This window comes from Arachis ipaensis, chromosome B5 (genome assembly GCF_059453495.1).
Source record: "Arachis ipaensis isolate K30076 ecotype BB chromosome B5, ASM5945349v1, whole genome shotgun sequence".
NCBI classification, from domain to species: Eukaryota; Viridiplantae; Streptophyta; class Magnoliopsida; order Fabales; family Fabaceae; genus Arachis; species Arachis ipaensis.
In genome coordinates this window covers 147,913,913-147,935,761 of record NC_142440.1, presented here as the reverse complement: position 1 = coordinate 147,935,761, position 21,849 = coordinate 147,913,913, and the positions used below count along the sequence as shown (strand labels likewise).

The 21,849-nt window shown below is 34.8% G+C and overlaps 1 protein-coding gene across 1 annotated transcript; it reads right to left on the bottom strand.

Annotated features, from left to right (window-relative positions):
- Positions 1-16,318: 16,318 nt before the first annotated feature.
- Positions 16,319-19,817, bottom strand: LOC107644371 (indole-3-pyruvate monooxygenase YUCCA2). The gene is made up of 4 exons (XM_016348209.3): positions 18,889-19,817; positions 17,568-17,816; positions 17,255-17,377; positions 16,319-16,821 (listed from the first exon to the last, which is right to left on the bottom strand). The coding sequence occupies exons 1-4, from the start codon at positions 19,603-19,605 to the stop codon at positions 16,600-16,602; spliced, it is 1,311 nt and encodes a 436-aa protein (XP_016203695.2). The 5' UTR covers positions 19,606-19,817; the 3' UTR covers positions 16,319-16,599.
- Between the last annotated feature and the right edge of the window lie 2,032 nt (positions 19,818-21,849).

Here is a 21,849-nt window from a genome sequence, read left to right as displayed (position 1 = left end):
GGATCAGGGAAGAGGCATTAAAACGTCGAATGGATTCGAGATACAATCAAAAGGTAGTGCCGCGAGGTTTTACTGAGAACGACCTCATCCTAATCCGAAATGATATCGGAACAACTCGACCTGGAGAAGGAAAGCTGGCAGCAAACTGGAAAGGACCCTACCGAGTCATAGAAGTACTTGGAAAGGGCTACTACAGACTGTCCGAACTCGATGGGCGAGAGCTTCCTAGGTCATGGCACGCCTGCAACCTAAGAAGGTACTATAGTTAGGGGTGATAAAGGATCTTAGGACAAGGCACACTCTTTTTCCTGAAAAGGTTTTTTAATGAGGTGTCAAACTAATGATCTACAAGTTGCTCGACTTAGAGGGATAAAACCCCAACATGTATATATCTGCATTTTCTCTTGAATAAGTTTTTTAGATTTCCTACAAATTCTCAAGACGCATTAATCTGAAACGCTAAAAATTCATCGCCCGATTATAAAGCTACAGATCGGCAAAAAGTGAAAATTAAATTCACTACACGATCACGATAAAGACCAGCGAAGAGGAAAACCAAATTCATCAAAGGTCAACCAAACGAGGATTAAGCCCAATCCCTACAAAATCGACAAATATGAAAACAGAATAATGCAAGAAGTTATCGAAAGTGATCCATAGAAAGGACCTGAGGTCTTAAATAAATGGATTGCTAAAAATAACTTAAAGACTGACCGACGTAAAAAAGTCGGATCAGTTACAAAACCAAAGTTATAAAAGTAAATCCCTGGAAAGAGGTTTGGCCAGCCCTATAAAAGAGGATTACTATAACTTAGAAGGGCCCGACATGATGAAGTCGGCCCAAAACATAAAAGTTATAAAAGTAATCCTTGAAAGAGACCTGAACAAGGTCCAAGAAAGAGGATTACTAAAATAACTTAGAAGGGCCCGACATGATGAAGTCGGCCCAAAACATAAAAGTTATAAAAATAATCCCTGAAAGAGACCTGAACAAGGTCCAAGAAAGAGGATTACTAAAATAACTTAGAAGGGCCCAACATGATGAAGTCGGCCCAAAACATAAAAGTTATAAAAGTACTCCCTGAAAGAGACCTGAACAAGGTCCAAGAAAGAAGATTACTAAAATAACTTAGAAGATCCCGACATGATGAAGTCAGCCCAAAACATAAAAGTTATAAAAGTAATCCCTGAAAGAGACCTGAACAAGGTCCAAGAAATTGGATTACTAAAATAACTTAGAAGGGCCCGACATGATGAAGTCGGCCCAAAACATAAAGTTATAGAAGTAATCCCTGAAAGAGACCTAAACAAGGTCCAAAAAAGAGGATTACTAAAATAACTTAGAAGGGACTAACATGACGAAATCGGCCTCCCAAAAACCTTAATGTTATACAAGGTAATTCCTAATAGAGACCTGAACGATGTCCAAACAAAACGAGTTACTAGAAATAACTTCAGGCCAAGGCTCAAAGGAAACAAGCCACAAGTATGAAATACAAAGGCAATCCAAAGAGGTCGGACAACAAAGTTCCAACACTCCCAAAACCTATAAAGGTACCAAGACGGGTGCAGACAGATATGTTACGAAAAACACAATTTATAATAATAACAAACTCAAGAGGCTACCAAAATCAGCCCCAAGAGCTTAGAAACTACTTCGTTTTTCAAAATAAAGTTGCTAAAAAAGCAACTAAGAAAGTAGCAAAGTCAGAACCACTATTTACAAAATATAAAGAGTTCAAAAGCCCACAAGCCAGGTTATCCACACAAACATCCAGAAAAATCATTGAGGATCCGAAGGCTTCTTAGCAACATCAACACGGGGTGAAGGAGGACGAGTCTGAAGAGGCACCGCATCCACAGTCCCATCATCCTGGTTCAAGATTTGACAGTCAGGTTCTGACTCGGGATGACCGGCCTCAGCTGAAGGAGCTGAAGAAGTCGGCATAATAGAGGTCTTGGCGGCAGGCATAGGAGGAGGTTCAACATCATCGTCATTAGGGTCGTCAGGGACAATCTTGCCATCCTTTACAACATTGTCCAGGCTGAAGAGAGTAAGGTCAAGCTCGGGTGCAAGAACTTGAACCTGCTCCTTCAGGTTCTCATAAGCAGCATTTACACTGCCTACAAGGTGACCCTGGAGCTCGGCATAATCATCTCGGGCAGACTCCAATTCCTCCCTGAGACACATCATTTCCCTATAGGTAGTGACATAGCTCTCCTTATGCCTTAACGCCGTGTCTTCAGCCAACTTCACAGAAGCCGCCAAGTTAACAGAACTAGCCTTCTCACCCTCTAATTCTTTCTCTAACTTGGTCACCTTCACCTCGAACTCCTCCTTCAAACCCTTCATCCAGTCGAACTCCTGCTTAGCCTCCTCCATAAAGGTTTAGTAGCATGAATGGGAAGATCTTGGATAGTTCGGTACAGGGCAGCTCCCATATGAGCCATCTTGATGCTACTCCGAGTTATAAAATCTAAATGACGAAGGAGAGAAATATCATTCATAGGGAGGGCACCATAAGGACCGATCTGTTGGTCGACAAACCCAACAGCGTCGAAATCAGGCGCATCCAAATTGAAGGGCTCAACAGTCCGAGGTCTTTTGGAAGGAGGAACGGCCGGGGGAGGAGGAATAGCAGCAGAAGACTGCAGAGGATCAACTACACGGACTCGAGGAGTAGGGATCATTCTCCTCGTCCAGGCGAACTCGGCACAGATGGCTTCGGCGGAACCTGAGAGGACCCTTCCCCATCCGCCCTGGCTGAGATGTTCTGAGCTGCAGTTGCCTTTCTCGCCTTCTTGAAAGCCTTCATTGAGTCATTATTCTTGGCCATCTTTGAAAAATGAAAATCAACAGTTTTACAAACCAAAAAAAGACGAAGAAAGCAAAGAAAAAACAAGCAAAATATATCAAGTAAATACCCAATGCAGTTCGGACAAGGGATGGGTCCCCAATGATTTTTTAGTGTCCAGATGAGGAGGTTCCCCCCAAATGTCCTCCAAAACAGTTACAAAAGCCTACTCAATTTCGTCAAGCATTTCCCACTTATAACGGGATACAACTACATTCTGCTGCCAACACAAGGGGAAGGCTAGCTCATCGTTCGCTTCCAGAAAAAAGGGCCGAGCTCCCTCAACTGCTCGGACCTTAAAAAAGTAATTCTTGAAGTCCCTAAAAGACTCGTCATACATGGCAAAAACCTTATGCCCTTGTACAGATCTAAAAGAAACCCACGAGACTTTCTTTTTTGAAGAAATCCCGGGCTTAGTTAAAACAAACAGATAAAGGAAAAGAGTCTGAGAAGGAGTAACGTCCAACTCTTGGCAAAGAAGCTGAAAAATCTTGATAAAACCCCAAGAGTTTGGATGGAGCTGGGATGGAGCTACATTACACGACCACAGTAAATCGGTCTCAAAAGAAGTGAAAGGAAAAGTGATGTTCAACTGGCTGAAAAAATAGTCATAAGCATAAAAGAAAGGGCGCTCCCCCCGGGTCAGAGCAGGGAAGAAAACCCTCTTCTCAGAATCAGGTGCTACCAATTCATAATTCCTTTCCTGATCTCTACTCTTACAGAGGCGGTGATGTTTCCTAAGCTCCAGACAAAACTCAGCATTCACCACAGAAACACACATCAAAACAAGGGAGTCCAACCAATCGGACATCCCCTCAGGAACTTTAGAAGACGTCTCTACAATATTTTTGCGAGAAGACATGGCCAACTAGTCCTACAAACAAGAAAAGAAGATTGGATTACTAAAAAACATCTCGGATGAAATCAAAACAACTCGGCCAACATAATCCAGCGCAGTACAAGCAACAAAAGGAAACCCCAGGACCCACACCAAAGATCCAGGGGCATCCTTTGAAGGTAGTTACAGAACAAGGACTCAGGAAAACCTACAAGACCTACACCTCGATACAGGAAGATAATGACCCCTTTCAACTAGAATGACACTCTGAATAGAAAGCCACGAACCACAGATAAAACCATCATAATAATTACCCTTCAGACCCACAGTCTCAGCTTGGTCAACAAATGAAGTAAACAAATAACAAAACGTATCAAGAAGAAGTCATCAAAGACATAACCTTTTTTAGAGAAATAAAAAAGCATCATTATCTTTTACAAAATTCATCAGCAAAGAAAACTGTCAACATGGCGAAAGACATCAAAGGAGCAATCTTTCGAGAAAGCAAGCAGGTTCATGGAAATTCGCAAAAGAAAAATAAACGGCACGAACCCTAGAGTACAGAAGGGTCATTTCAAAAGCAAGAAACCCCCCCCCCCACAACAGTAAACAAGCAGATGCATGGCGATACAAAAGGTTCAAACTTTCTAAAAGTCAAAAACAGAAACGACATAACGCAAGCGACGAAGAAAGTAAGGAAAAACCAACCTGAAAAAGAGAGAAAACTCTGAAGAAAGCTGAAAGCTGAAGCGACAAGGAGTAGAACCACCTCTCGAGCAAAAAGCGTCTCAGAGAAAAACAAAAATGCAAACTTCAGGTGAAACGGAAAGGAAGAGAGAAAAAAAGGGGGAAGTTACAGAGAAGAAAAAACTATTTTTTCTGAGTGCAAAATTCAAAATGAAGAGGCAAGAGAAACGGGGCATTAAAAAACAATTAACGAGGATATTAAACCCTCGCGCATTCCCAAGACCAGAGCGCTAAGGCAAAGCACGCACTTTTAAGAATAAAGAAAATGTTCCACATTCAAAAGAAGACTCTACAAAGAGGAAATCGACAGATGCTCGAGTTCGTCTTTCACCAGAAAAGGATCAAAGTCCTAAAATCAAGACTCGACCTAAAAAGAAAGACCAAGCTCGAGCAGGGGCACTGTTCATACCCTGGGTCAAGATGTCCGACCCGGGATGATTAGTGACAAAGCGACCGACCTCTTCAGGTCAAACCATCCGACCTCTTCTCAAAGAGCTCGGCCAAATCGACAGGAAAGCCCAAAAAAGGCCCAAAATCGAGGAACACGACCCAAATCCAAAGGCAGCCCAAGCCTATAGAGAGAAGGGCGGTTCCCTTGAAGATAAGCTGACCTCACCCAAAGATAAGATAAGACAAGATAAGATAACTAACTTATCTTATCTAAAAAGGTCACTATCACACCTCTATAAATACACTGGAGCACCCATGTATAACTCATACTCTGATTCTACTAAAAACCTGCTTAATACCCTTGCTAACTTAAGCATCGGAGTCCCTTATAGGTACCCCCCACCCTCCGGTGACGAAGGATCAGCAGTGCAGTTAGTCCCACAAGTCGGACACGACAGCTCCAGCCGCCATCTACCAGCCAGACACGTCACCGCTGACCAGCACAAGAAGATCTCGACCGAGATCGACCTACAGTTTCAGGTAACCATTGGAACAGGGAGCCTCTTTCAATCTCAGCATATCTGTTTCTTTCTCAAAGAAAAATTAAAATTGACTATTACCTTTGCTCACTACTCTAAAGCCTTTAGGTCTACCCCAAATAGCATGCATTACACCTTCCATTGTTCCAACAGAAAATGGTCTTTCTGCAAAGATTCTTTTTGAAATACTCTTCGTACATGCTTGTACTCCTTTCGAGATGTCTTCTTCATCAAGGATAATAATCTCTTCCACTTCGTTCTCCCTCTCATGTCTAGGACGCTCAGGATCAGATCTAATACCATCCATTCTATTTGCTAATAAGAATTCTGATAGTAATGGCCGTGTAGGAATTTGTTTGTGATGTGTTAGATGAAAACCATAAAGGGCACTAAAATCCTAACAGAGCACTAGGGACCTTAATGGTAATAGCCCAATCAGAAGATTATGTTATAAATAGAAATATAATATAATATAATATAATATATGAATATTTATTATATAATTGAAATTTTTAATTTCTCTTTTGATCCTAATTCTAGAGATTTCTATTCTATTCTCTCTCTGATTTCTCTCTAAATCTCTCTGTTTCTTGATACAAATTCGTATCATATACATCAACCAACATTTTTTTTAATTAACTTTTGTTTCTTCCTTTTCATCTTTTCTATTTCTTATTCTTAGCCCTTTTTTTTATCCCTCTATTGATCTCCTATATTTCTCTTTCTCGCCATAACATGGTTCTGCCATCATCCTTTTTCGTTAAAGTCAACATTGTTGTTGCTACTTCATTGATTTTGCTTCTTTGCATTTGCTATTGCTTCATGCTTCTACTTCAATTCTTTTAATTTGTTCTTCATCATTATGTCTCTATTTCTACCTCTACTTCTTCTTCTGTCGTTCTTCCTTCTCCCTTTCTTGATCTATGGATCTGTTTTGGATGTTTTACAGGAAATGCTTTTGAATGTTCTATTTAGTAGAATTTTAATTTTGATTTTTTATTTTGGATGTTAACCTAAATAAATGAATTTGACAGCCTTTTATTCAACTTTTGAATGTTTTTTTAGTAGGTTTTAAATGTTTTTCTACTGTGTAGTTTCGAATGTTTATTTGGATATTATTGAGCTAAAAATAAAATTTTAAATAAATCAACTGATATTAACTAATGAAAAGTTGGTTCTCTAGATGTTCTCGTTTGAATTTTCAGTTCTATATGTGTCGATGATCGAAAATCCACAAGTGGATACTGTGTGTTTCTTGGTTCTAATTTGATCTTTTGGCCTTCAAAGAAGTAAACAGCAGTGGCAAGGTCCAGTACAAAAGCAGAATACATGAGCATGGCTGATTTGGTGGCAAAACTACTCTGGATAAAGAACTTAATGGTTGAGTTGTAATTTTCACTAAAAGAAGCACCACTGATGTATTGTGATAACTTGAGTGTAGTGTTGTTAGCTGCCAATCCAATTCTTCACTCCAAGTCAAAGCATTATGAGATAGATTTACACTTTGTGAAGGATCATGTTAATAGAAAACTGTCAAAGTAAGTCACATTTCAGGGACAGTCCAATTGGCTGACATTCTAACAAAGGCTATACCCGTACCTTTAGAGAGTTTCCTGCACTTTAGAACCAAGTTAGGCATTGCTGAGTTAGAGTATAGAAAAGAGACAGAATAACTAAGAGGACAGAGTAGTGGCAGTAACAGATACAAAATGGTAAGTAAAACTCAGGATGGAGGAGACCAAGCCCCTACAGCAATAGAAGGCTACACAAGTGGTGAACAATGCTAGTTGATTCTAAAGTTAAGATTAGTCTTCTCAAAAGCATATTTATTTTTTTTTAAGCAGAAAGGAGCAGAAAAGAAAGTAGATATGATGATAGGAGTGTTGAACTACTGCTGAGGTTAACTTCTAGAAGCTAGTAGAATTAGTTGTATGTTGAACTTCCATAGGCTTCTAGAATTCACTCTCTCGTGGTAACTATAAAAGAGACCAAACCCTTACTGTATGGTTCAATCCATTGAATATAGAATGCAGATTTAGATTGCAGATCTAAACTTCCCTAACCATTCTTCTCTCCTTCTTTCTTTCATCTTCTTCTAAACTTTCTATTCAAGTTTCGATACCTTTCATGGTATCAAAACTGAAGTACCATAGCTTTCACAAACAGCAGAACAAATATCAAGAACAATGGCGCAGAATTTTGTTGCAACTCCAATATTCATGAAATTGGATGAAAACAATTATCTACAATGAAAAGATCATGCAGAATCAACACTTGAAAGAAATGACATGCTAAATCACCTTACTGGAGATGATATTCCTCAAGTTTTTCTCCCTTACGGGATAATGAATCCAAAGTTTCAGAAATGGAAGCGACAAGATGCTCTTCTGAAGTCTTGGTTGCTAGCTTCTATGTCAAATCCTTTCACTACAAGAATGGTTAGTTGTACACTTACGCATCAGATCTGGAGAAAGTTAAAAGATCATTTTCCTTCTCAAATTAAAGCCAAGGTAATGCAGTTGAAGAATAAATAGGTGCATTAGTTACTGAGTATGTGCTGTCAATAAAAAGTACTATAGATGCATTAGCCTCTGTAGGTCAGTAGATGAAGGAAAGTGACCATGTTAATGCGATTCTACACGGCTTGATTGAAGAGTATGGTAATGTGGTGACTTCAGTCTTAGCAAGATCGCATAGCATAACTGTAGGAGAATTAGAAGCACTACTGTTAGCTCATGAGAGTATGCTAGCAAGATTTAGAAGATTTGAAACTTTTGTGCAAGCGAATGTAGCTCAACATTCACAGTATTCACAAAATCAACAAAGCCAATTTCTTTCTCAAAATTCAGCAGCAAGAGGTAACTTTAGAGGTAATTTTTGTAGAAGATTAGGAAGAATGAGCAAAGGAGGCAGAATGATGCAAGATCTGCAAAGTGGAGGAAGAACAATGTCAGGTCAGTATACTAAGAATAGAGAAATGCAAGAACAGTCTTTCTATGGATACGGAAGAGGACAGTATGGAATAGGAAAAATGCATGATGGAAGGAATTTCGTAAGTGAAAGGTCAAAATATGAGAGGCTACAATGTCAAGTTTGCGACAAGATAGGTCACACAGTGACGTGGCGGAAATTGGCGAGTTAAGAAATTGTTATAAGAGATACGTTGCAAGTACAGCTCTTAACCAACCAAAAATCCACTTATCAATTTAAAAGGGTTGTCACAAAATTAAAATCAAAATACTGGGAGTATGAATCCCAGGTCGTCTCCCAACGAGTTGCAGAAAGGTGTGCTATTTTATTAATCAGATGTTTTTAAAAATGGTTTGAGTCGATAAACAGGAAATTAAATTAGAGAATTTATGTAATCTTAAACAAAAACCTTGACTGGGAGTAGATTAGTTGGAAGCCCTATTCTTGTTGGAGTACTCTCAAAATTAATTGATAATTGAAGGTTGTTCTGCTTAGTTATCCCTTACTAGGTAGAGGAGAGTCAAGCAAGTTGGAAAGTTATTTCTATTCACAAGTTCCAATCCTCTCCCTTGGAAAGGATTAGTTTTAGTGACTAGAGGACAATCCAACAATAAACTCAATTACAATTTTTCTCTTGAGCATTCCAACTCAATGTCCTCCTTTCAATCAACCCCCAATCAAGTTATGGAACTACTCGCTCATTACAAATGTAAACTTCACAACATAAGAAAGGGAAATAAAGAAAGACATGATAAATAATAATCAAAAGATCAATTAAAAATAAAAATAGTTCTTGTATTAATAAATTCTAAAAATAATCCAATAATAATTCTGAATAAATTAAGGACATGGAAGAGTAAGAGATAAGTAAGGAAAACAAACTAGAATAATAAAGGCTTGGCGAAGGTAATAACTCTTCTCAATATCCCAATCCAAGAAAAAGCAATAAAATCAAAATCCTAAGAACTATGAATGTGTTGAGAGAAAACCTAGAGGAGGAGTAAAATCAGATCTAAAAACTAAAACTATATGGAATGAATGTTGTCTTTTGTCTCTCCATGTTCCCCGGCTCTAATCTGCCTTTCTGGGCCAAAAACTGGGTCAAAACAGGGCCCAAAATCACCCCCAACAAATTCTGCAGATTCTGCAGATCGCGCATGCCACGCGATCGCGTCATCCAGGCGTTCACGTGATCCAGCGTTTTGCTTTGCCACGCATGCGCGTCGTCCACACCTTCGTGTCACTTGTGCAGTTTCCAATCCGCGTGGTCGCGTGATCCATGCGTCCACGTCACTACAATTTCCTCTATGTCGTGCGGTCGCGTGAGCCATGCGTCCGCGTCACTTCTCGCTGGTCATCTCCTTAATTTCTTGTGTTCCTTCCATTTTTGCAAGCTTCATTTCTAATCTCCAAGTCATTCATACCCTATAAAGCCTGAAACACTCAACACACAGATCACGGCATCGAATGGAATAAAGGAGAATTAAAATACAAAATTAAAAGTCTCTAGGAAGCAAGTTTTAAACCATAAAGTATTTTTAGGAAGGAATTATAAATGCATGCTTATTTAATGAATAAGTGGGTAAAGATTTGATAAAACCACACAATTAAACACAATGTAAACCATAAAATAATGGTTTATCACACAGCCAAGACTTGCTGGTATAGATATAGTGAGGAACAATATGAAGGAGATTATAGCAATCAAGTCAACCAACCTAAAGCCAACTTCAGCAATATGCTAGCCACACCAGCAACCATTCAAGACCTGAACTGCTATCCTGACTCAGGAGCCACACACCACATGACGCATGATAAATAGAATCTAATGGAGAAAGAGGAATATGTTGGTGATGAACAAGTTGTGATAGGAGATCAGACAGGTTTGCAAATCAATTCAGTTGGTAATTGTGCATTAAATCTGACTTGAGCTCTAGATTATTTGTGCTAAGAAAACTGTTGTTTGTACCTGAAATCATAAAGAATTTGATGAGTGTACATAAATTCTGCTGTGATAACGGAGTTTTTTTTATTTTATACTAATAAGTGTTGCATTAAATTATAGGAAACCAAAGAAATTTTGCTCCAAGAGAAGGTTGATAAAGGCCTCTATAAATTTCTCAAATTCACCACAATACATACACCAGCAACCTATCATACCTCTCTGAACAACAAGACCAATCTTTAAATCTGGCATGCCAGATTAGGACATCCAAGTCAAAATGTTGTGTCAAAAGTCCTAAATGGCTGTAACATTTCTATTTCAGCTAGTAGTCAAATAAATTACCCAACTTGCTGTATAGAAAAGTCATACCAACTTCCTTTTCCCACTTCACAAACAGTACTTTAGTCCTTTAGAACTTGTATATACAGATATATGGGGATCATCACTCATAGCTGATAATAATGAAAATTGGTATTTTGTAAACTTCATTGATGCATTCTCAAAATTTACTTGGATACATCTTATTAAGTCTAGAGCTCAGCTAAAGTCAGTTTTTAATCACTTGCAACAATTGGTTGAATTGCAACTGAATACAAAACTAAAAATACTTCAAAGCGACAATGTAGCTGAATATATTAGTTTGTCAAAGGTCTTGCAGGAAAGAGGAGTTCAACATAGATTTTCTTGTCCTCATGTAAACCAACAAAATGGCTCAACAGAAAGAAAGTACTAGCATGTAGTTAAAATGGGTTTAACACTGCTAGCAGGAGCTTCGATGCCTACAAAGTTCTGAGGTGAGACGTTTACTATAGCAGCAAAGTTGATAAACATGCTACCTACACCTGTACTGAATAGACAGTCACAAAAGAAAAGTTACTGGGAAAGAAACCCCCTTATAAAAGTCTCAAGGTATTTGGATGTTTGTGCTTCCCTCACCAACGATCTTACAACAAACACAAGTTTGATTTCAAGTCCTCTCCTTGTACTTTTATTGGATACAGTACAGCTCACAAAGGATACAAGTGCCTCACTCAGCAAGAAAAAGTCATCATAACTCTTCATGTTGTTTTCTTTGAAGATAGGTTCCCCTTTCAAGAAGTAGGAAAGAAAGTCAACAATGTACATGGATCAGAAGCCTCAAATCCAACAATTTCAGCCATTCCAAAAATTTCAAGAGTTACTGAAGTCATACAGCAACTTTAAGAGCCTCTAATAGCAATTCATGCAGAAGACAACAATCAATCTGAACCCCAATCATCAAGTGTCTCTCCAAGCAGCAACCTTAGAGTTGAAGAAGCAAGTAGAACAGTATCATCTGTCCAACAAAGATCCACAACAATAATCCTAAACTATTCTAGAATTGGAGATTTAATGCAGCAAAAAACAACAGTAGTGACAAATTGAATCAGGACAGAATCAGCTCAACAAAGACCAATAGCAGTGTCAGCAACTTTGATTCCAGTGCCAATCAATGATATAGAAATTGTACTGCCACTCGCTGAATTATAAGCCCCTTATGCAACAAGTAACTCAAACAACTCACATCCAATGATCACTAGAAGTAAAGCTAGTGTGTTCAAGCCAAGAGTCTTTTAAGCAAGTGTAGAACCAAGGAGTGTGCAGCAAGCCCTCAACTCACCACAGTGGAAGGAAGCAACGAACCTAGAGTATGCAGCATTGATGAAAAATAAAACTTGGGAGCTGGTCACTCTCTCTCAAAACAGAGAAGCAATAGGGAACAGATGGGTCTTTAGAATCAAATACAACTCAGATGGGTCCCTACAAAAGTACAAAACAAGACTGGTAGCACAAGATTATGCACAGAGGACTGGCTTTGACTTTACTGAGATATATGGTCCAGTAGTAAAGCCTACCTCAATCAGATTACTCCTATCGATTGCCCTGGCTAGGTCTTAGGTAATCAAATAATTAGATGTCAATAATACATTTCTACATGAGAATTTGGTGGAAGAGGTATACATGAAACAACCTAAAGGGTATGAAATTGGTGATTCCTCATTAGTGTGCAAATTAACAAAGGTCCTTTATGGTTTGAAATAAGCCCCAAGGAAATGGTATTATAGGTTGGCAAATGGGTTGGCTGAAATTGGTTTCCAAACAACAAAGTCAGATGTTTCAGTATTTTTGCGAAGTGTAAGTGGGATAAAGATCTTTGTATTGGTATATGTAGCTGACATTATCATCACTGGTGAGTCTGAACAACATGTAAAAAAAAGTAATCGAGAAGCTGAATGCCAAGTTTTCACTCAAAGATATGGGTGATCTTCACTACTTTCTGAGAGTTCAAGTGGTAAAAACAAGAACTGGAGAGTTGATCCTGTCACAACAGAAGTACATTGGGAAAGTATTAAAGAAAGCTAATATGGCTGGGTACACAAGTTTCCACACACCTCTACCATCCAATGTGAAGCTCTCAGCCTTTGTAGGTTCAAGCTTTGGTGATCCTCAACTCTACAAATTTGTAATTTGGAGTCTACAATACCTAATAGTAACCTGACCAGAAATCTCCTACAGTGTTAATAAATGTCACAATTTGTTCAGGCTCCCTTGGACACTCATTGGATGATGGTAAAAGGGATACTTTGGTACCTCAGTGGGACAAGAAATTATGGCTTCCAATTGAACAAAAATAGCTCGATGCAAGTGACTGCTTACTGTGATTCAGATTAGGCTGGAGATCCTAATGATGGAAAGTCCACAAATGGATACTATGTTCTTTGGTTCTAATTTGATCTCTTGGGCTTCAAGGAAGTAAACAGCAGTGGCAAAGTCCATTACAGAAGCAGAATACAGGAGCATGGCTGATTTGGTGGCAGAACTACTCTGGATAAAGAACTTAATGGTTGAGTTGCAATTTTCACTAAAAGAAGCACCACTAATGTATTGTGATAACTTGGGTGCAGTGCTGTTAGCTGCCAATCCAATTCTTCACTCCAAGTCAAAATATTTTGAAATAGATTTACACTTTATGAGGGATCATGTAAATAGCAAAACTGTCAGAATAAGTCACATTCCAAGGACAGTCCAAGTAGCAGACATTCTAACAAAAGCTATACCCTCAGAGAGTTTCCTGCACTTTAGAACCAAGCTAGGCATTGCTGAGTTAGAGTATGGAAAAGAGGCAGAACAGCTAAGAGGACAGAACAGTAGTAGTAGCAGATGCAAAGTGGTGAGTAAAACTCAGGATAGTGGAGACTAAGCCTTTACAGCAATAGAAGACTACACAGGTGGTGAACAAAGTTAGTTGATTTTGAAGTTAAGATCAGTCCTCTTAAAAGCATATTGATTTGTTTATTTAAGCAAAAAAGAGCAGAAAAGAAAGTAAAGATGATGATAGGAGTGTTGAACTACTGTTGAGTCAGCTAGAGGAAGTTAGTTTTGTGCTTTCAGCTTTAGCCTTCTGTTTGAAGAAGTCGGTTAGGAATCAGTTAGATGTTAACTTCTAGAAGCTAGTAGAATTAGTTGTATATTGAGCTTCCATAGGCTTCTAGAACTCACTTTCTCGTGATAACTATAAAAGGGATCAAACCCTTACGGTATGGTTCAATCCATTGAATACAGAATACAGATTCAGTTTGCAGATCTAAATTTTCCTAACCACTCTTCTCTTCTTCTTCCTTTCATCTTTTTATTCAAGCTCTGGTACTTTTCACTCTCAAGTTATAGTAATCATCTTTTATGATTAATTTTAAAATGGTTTAATTTCTCTATAGTTATAACAAATTTGTACTTACTACTTAGATCTCTATATTTTTTTTCTTTCGATTGGGTTTTTATATTTTTTTTATTGGATCTCTATACTACTTTTAATTTTGTAATTAGGTCATTGCTAGTATAAAAAATGTCAGAATTAATAGAATATTTCTCCACAAATTAAAAAATACCCATGATTAAGAATCTAATAATTAAATCTTTAATCACATATATCTTTAGAAAAATATTTTATTAATTTTAACGTTTTTATATAAAAAATCTATTATAAAATAAAAAATAATATATAAATCTAATTAAAAATAATAAAAAATTTAATTATAAATTTAATAAAATTATAAAAATCAAACATAGCAATTAAAACCTTTTAAAATTTACCCGCACATGTATAATTTTTGGACACCGAATTCATTTTTCAATTTCTTTTGGATAATAATAGCACTAGAATTTAATTTTTAAAATTTGATACGTACCATTTAAATTTTTACCACTCAATTACTTATGGTGACGTCTTCAATCTTAATTCGTCATTCATTAAGTTTTTAAAATTGGACGTATATAAATGAAAAGGAGGCTCCATAAAGACATGTAAAACGTCTTTTTTTAAAGACACTTATATGACGTATTATTATTGGACGTATTAATGAATTGGTTATTTTTTAATTTTTTAATAAATTAAAATAAAACTATTTTTTTATAATAATAAACCCAATTGTTATCAGATCCGGTCGAACCCATCAATTTACATAACACACTGGATCATAATTTTTTTTTTAAACAAAAATCAGGGATATATTTACCTTTTTATCAAAAAATTTAAACATGATTCGGTTTAAATTGTATAAATCGATCGGATCAAATCGGATCTAATAATTATAATGCAGATAATTGGGTTTATTATTGTTGTTATAATAAACTGATTTTGTTTTGATTTATTAAAAAATAAATTATTAACCGATTTAATAAAGATGTCCAATAATATCATGACATATGTAAATGTCTTTAAAAAAAAGATATTTTTAGTGTCTTTATCGAAGTAGTCTCCTATAAGTAATCATATTTTTAATTAACGAATACTAAGATGAATAAGTATGAATGTCGTTCTCGGTAGAAATAAGGTATAATTATTCGATTAATTTTTATAATTTTATCAATTTATAATTAGACTTTTATAATTTTTTAATTAAATCTTTATATTATTTTTAATATTATAATTAGATTTTATTAGTATAAAAAATTTTAGAATTAATAGAATATTACTCTACAAATTGAAGATATTCACAATTAAAAATCTAACTAAATATTTTATTATATATTTTTAAAAAAAAATATTTCGTTAATTTTAATATTTTTTTATATAGAAAAGATCTCATTACAAAACTAAAAATAATATAAGCATCTAATTATAAAAAATATAAAAATTTAATTATAAATTTAATAAATTATAGAGATGAACAAAATAATTAAATTTAAAAATAAGTATAGATCCTACTATATTGAATACTAGCATATCATTTTATTAATAAATAAATAAAGTATTATTTACTTAAATATATATTCTATAAGCATGCAATAATTTCTTCAAAATACATCTTTCTATCCAAGTCAGCCAAATTTTGAGCAAGAGTAAATGTGGTCCGAGTTATTGATGAAGATGGAAATGGCCTGGCGGCAAATGAAAATAAAGATCAAAGTATAACTCAATTTACATGTAAAACATATATATATATATATATATATATATATATATATATATATATATATATATATTAAAAAAAAACAGAAAACAAAAAGAAAGGTAACCTGCATTAAGTAGTATAGATAACCAGAGGGCCACTTTCATCTTCATGGCAATTGGGGCCTTTTCATAGTCGAATGGACTTTTTCTTTTAATGCTTTTTGTATTGTATTTTTCTCTTTTTCATAATGCCTTTTCCAACGTTTTCTATCAGAATATAAGATTTTTCCATGGTCCCCCAACTCCAACTTAATACTATATACTATATTTATATTTATAAAAACAAAGCATGTATGAAATTATCCCTGATCAATAATCACTAATATATATTAATTGATTGATACATTACATAATAATAATAACTCTTATGCACTAAGCTCGCATGGAATAATAAAATTTTCATTATAGGCATATCACTCGTCACAACTAAGAAACCTAATATTTTAAAAAAATTAGCATCAGCTCCGATTTTTTCTCCAAAAAAATCCATCTAGCTAACTAGCTAATTAACTCAACTAGTTAATATATAATGTACACGATATACAAATCTGTACTAAGATGATGATCGCAAGCACCTAATCAATTAATTAATTAATTTCAACCCCCAAAACCAAACCAAAAAATAGACATAAAACATTTTTTTTTTCCTTTTTCCATTTGTCCTTTTTCTGAAGCTCCTTAGTTGTCTTATTTTTGCGCATTCTATTTTGCTAGCTAGTACATACAAAGCAATGTACCAAATATCCCTTCTTCTTTTTTCATTTTTTCCTTCTAACCCTAAATAAAACTTTTTGAATTTTTCTTTTTATTTTTTGGGGTATCTTAGCTTGTATCTCACATCATGATCATGATGATGCAAGTGGAGAAGTGAAGTCCAATAGATGATGCGTGGCATCACAAGCTTTCCAGCTATGTTCAATATCCTCAGCAATTCTCTTTGCATCAATAGATGCTCCAAGCAACCCACGCTTTGTGAAACCAACGGCATACAATCCATTCTCTCCTTTCCACCCATTTGGGAATGCTTTCCTTGGCAATCCATCTTTCTCACTGAACATTTCACTTCCCTAAATCATCATCACCAAATTATTAGTCAATTATACAAGAATTTAATTCTTATATATATATACATTCACAATATAAAATTCTAATAGAGTATTTTTCAAAAAAGTGATATTTCTACGATGATATTTTCACGTAAATGTTACATTATGAATCGTGAGATGGTTCAGTCAAACATATTAATTTATTTAATCATTCACAATATAATCTTCACATAAAGATATCAATCATTAAAATATTCAATTTTTTTTTTAAAATATGACAGTATATAATTTAATATCTGTTTTTATTCCTTTTTTTACCCTAACAATTCATACAAATTATTAAACCCTAATTGTTTCTATTTTTAATTTGATCAACAATATGATGTTATTGTAGCACTATATATACTATGTCAAAGTTAGGAGCGAAAATGTATATGATTAAAGGAAGCACTACCTTTAACCAAGAGGGTACATTGCTTTTGTAACCAGTTGCAAAAATGATGGCATCAAAGTTCTCAACTTTCCCATCAACAAACTCCACTGAATGCTGTGCTAGTCGTTTAATTCCCCGGCAAACCTATATACAGAATTGGACAAATAAATATGTGTAATATTGTTGGAAATAATGCAACAGAAGAAAAAAATGTTTTTTCTTTCTAAAAAAATTAGAGGATATATAGATTGTAGTTGATTAAGACAAGGAAACAGAATATATGAACAAGTCTTTTATTATTATTGGAAAAACAATAATGGGGAGAGAATCTGACCTTAATTTTGCCACTTTTGATGTGAGCCAATGTGCCAACATCCAAAACTGGTGTTTTACCATTCAAATTCTTGAGCTCTAAGGGTCCAAGCTTAGGACGATTAAGTCCAAATTGGGAAGTGTCTCCAAGCATAAGATGTGACATTAGAAGCAAAAACTGATCCACAATATGTATAGGGAACCACTTCAGCAACCACATGGATAAACCAAACGTTGATTTCCCTAACATTTGTTGTGGCAAAATGTGCACCTGCATCATCAATACAAACATAAACAAATATACTATTAATATTGTTTAATCGAATTTCAATAGATGTAAAAGTAGTTACCATTGTTGATTAGTGTCTACTCTTACAAAAAAGTCTTAATGTAAAACTGTTATTTGACTGAATCATTTAACAGTTTACAGTATCATTTTTACATGAAAATATTCTCATGGAATTAGCCATATTCTTGATTTAACTATACTAATACATATTAAATAAGGTGGTTAAGTAACTTTTTAGGAAATTGTAGGCACAAGAGTCATGAGAGTAATGTTTTCATGATTCCGGATATTTTCTGCAAGCAGCTACTGACAGCGGTTCTTTGCAGAGAAAAAGATTGATCTCAAACTCGAAGGTCATTATTATTTTTTCAAGCATTTTGGGATGCTGACTTTAATGTTTGCGCATGCAAACAGATTCCAATGAGGTGAGAGAAGAATGACACAAACTCTTTTGACGGTTATATATTCTATAGTTTAAAATAATATAACAGCATGCTGTCTTCACTCAGCAGCTTCCAGTTTTGTCTCCAAAAAAACAAGTGTCTTATATGAATCGGTGAACCAGAATTACACTATCAAATCACACTTCAGATTTAGATATGGAAAAAATATTTATATTATTAGTATTATGAAGATTCTTCATCTTCTCTTGAAGGGAATATAACAATACTAATCATACAGTGACGCGTGTGCAAGCGAAGATAATATCTAAGATGTAGTTGAAAAAAATTTAAGATCAGTAGAATTTTTTTTGTCAATAGTTTAATAATTCAACAACATATTTGTAACTTAAATTTTAAAATATTATTAATTAATTACTGACAAAAAAAATTACTATTATTGACTAGCATTTTTTGTTAAAGTTATTAAAAACTCTAGAGTAAACTTAAGTTTGTGGCCAATAAGTTAACTCAAATGACATAGTCTCTTCATACTCAATTAAAAAATTGCAGTTCGAATCTCCTATCTTTGATAAAAAAAAAAAAACTCAAGTTTGTGATTCTAGGTATACTTTAATTGAAGAATTGAAATGAATTTTGAAGTGTGTACTCACCGTGTTTCTAACAACAAGGGAAGGCTTTGCATTATGATTGGAAAGATCAAGACAAACCTCCATGCCGGAATTTCCGCATCCAACAACCAAAACATTCTTCCCAGAAAACAAGCTTCCACTCTTGTACAAGCTAGTATGCAAGATTGGCCCTTCAAACTCACCCATCCCATCAATTTGGGGCACAACTTCCTCGGCATTCTCGCCGGTGGCCACAATCAGCCACCGGCAACCATACTCCTCCTCCTCGTCCTCCTCTTTATTGTTCTTGTTAAGCGTGGTCTTGACCCTCCAAAACCCTCCAAAAGTAGCGTCAAAGCGGGCGCTAACGACGGTCCTGCGAAAAAGAGGCCTAATAGCGAAGTTTTCAGCATAGGCCTTGAGGTATGCCAAGAATTGTTGCTTTGTAGGGTAAGAAGGGAAGTTGTTGGGGAATGGCATGAGGGGTAACTGGCAGAACTGCTTGGGAAGATGAAGGCGAAGGCGATCGTAGGTCTTGAGCTGCCACATTGAAGCTAAGCAAGCTTCTCTTTCAAGAATGAGAGTTGGAATTCCTTTGTGTTTAAGGCATGCGGATGCAGCTAGGCCTGAGGGACCAGCACCCACTATAATTGGTCCCGGAACCCATATCGGAGGAGGAGCCACCATCTTGTCCTTCTTTATTTTGTGCTCGTAATAATCATGGATGCTTTTTCCTTCTAGTTCCTTCAAGTACTCCATCAACTCAACAAAGTCAAACACAGATAGATAGAGTAGGATTATGAAACCATGACTATACTCCTCTAATGATCTTCTCCAGATAGCTTTCTCTAGCAAGATAAATAATAAAGGATGGATGGTGTTTGATATGTTGGATATGGAAGCTAGAGAGAATTGAAGTAGTAGTAGTAAGTGATGGATATAATATAAAGTTTGAGGGAATAAATAGTGTTTGATGTGTTATTATTGAGCAAGTGAGTTGGTATATATATGAATTTGGGTGAGTGGTTTCATGAATCATGAGGGCTTAGAAAGCAGGGTTTGGTTATGTGGGGCATATGTAGCTATTTTGTATATCTTGGTAATAACTGACATTAACCAACAACAAACTTTAATTTCATCTCTCCCCCCTTCACCCCCCCAAAAAACACACTTTGAGGGAAGAGAGAGCTATCAAGCAAACATTCCAGCCTATGAAGACAAGTAGCTACTCAGGAATCCTATGGAATCTATTAGTACTTTCAACTAAATGCATATATAATTAGGTAGACATGACATTTATGTAGAAGCTCAGTCAATTCCAAGCTTGTAGTTTCAATTAAATTAGGGTAAAGTTTATTTTTTTATTTTTATAATTTATTGATTTTTTTAAAATATTTTTTATATTTAATTTTGTTCCTAACATTTTTTATTAATTTAATTTTATTTTTAATATTTTTTATTTGTGTCAAAATTATCTTCGTAAATTTTTAATATTATTTTTAACATTTTACATAAAAATATAAAATAAAATAAATGTTTAGGAATAATTTTTTATACAAATAAAAAATATTAGAGATAAAATTAAATATAACTAAATGTTAAGAATATTTTTAAAAAAAATCACAAACAATAAAAACAAAAACTATACTTTCTATTTAAATTATAATTTACTATATATATATATGATAATTAATTTTAAAAATATAATTGTTCATACTTTTTTTTATATTAGTTTAACTGATTGAGAAAATTAAAGTAATTTCAATGCAACTGTATCGTTATAATATAATATTATTATTGTGCTATTTATAATTGCAGTGCATCTTTCTGCTTATCTTATACACTAATAAATTATTATTTTTATTTATAAAAATTTAAAAAATATATATTTATTATAAATAAAAAATTAATTTTATAATCACAAAATATTAATAAATTATAAATTTTGCCTATAAAAATTGAAATAATATTTATAAATCTATTTATGAATGAAATTAATTAATTCTAGTATTTTTAATTTGATAAACAAGAACTATTTGTCATAAATATAAAATTAATTTTATTTATTTATAAATAAATTTATTCATATTTTAAATTTTTAAAGAGTAAAAACGATAATTTATTTACTCTCTTATATATTATATCATATTTTTTGTCTCGTAATTTAAACCAAAATTTTAGGTATTCATGAGTTGATATTTTTATATATAGATGGGGAGTTAATATTTAATTTGGCCCATAAACTTGCATACATGCATCAGTTTAGTTTATAAAATTTTAATTGTTTTTATTTAGTCCGTAAATTTTACAAACGTAATTTATATTAGTTCTTGTGATAATTTTTGATACACAAATATTAATAGAGTGCTAATATAGATAGTTAAATGCAATACTAAAACTTGAAAACAACGTTATTTTAGTTTTAGCGCTCAAATATTTTAAAAACGATATTGAATTACTTGTTTTGAAGAAAAATGTTTTAATAAACACTACTTAATAAGATGTTGTTTTTTATTATTATGTCAAAAAAATAATATTAATTTACAGAATTTAACGTGACACCTAACTGTTCACGTTAACTTTTTATTAATTTTTTGTTAACGTCTGTGCGTTGAAACACACGTGAAAGTGAAGCTGAAGCGGTGGATCTATGGGCATTGAAAAATAGGGTCACAACTAACAATATAAACAGCCTTCAGACATAAATAGTACACGTAGCAATTTAAGTCACTTGAGTGTAGGGGTGGCAAACGGGTTTAAACCCGCTGAGCCAGCCCACGTAATAACTCGCTAAAAAAGGTGGGTCGGGCTGAAAATTTGGGACCGCCGAAAGACAAAAATCCGCCTAACCTGCATCGCTTAAACCGTGGGTTTTGGCGGGGCGGGGCGGACTTCCCCAGCGGGCTGAGGTTTTTTTTTTTTGGATAAAAGGCTGAGCATATTTTAGCCCAGAACCCAATTAACCCACAACCCGACCTGACCCTCCAATGAAACCTTACCCGC

What these genes read in the sequence shown, in the direction of transcription:
- LOC107644371 (XM_016348209.3), bottom strand. Translation starts at nt 19,605, where the DNA reads ATGGAGTACTTGAAGGAACTAGAAGGAAAAAGCATCCATGATTATTAC. An exon ending in CCCTTGTTGTTAGAAACACG is followed by an intron (nt 17,817 to 18,888) that starts GTGAGTACACAC and finishes TTGATGATGCAG; the next exon opens with GTGCACATTTTGCCACAACA. An exon ending in ATGTACCCTCTTGGTTAAAG is followed by an intron (nt 16,822 to 17,254) that starts GTAGTGCTTCCT and finishes ATGATGATTTAG; the next exon opens with GGAAGTGAAATGTTCAGTGA.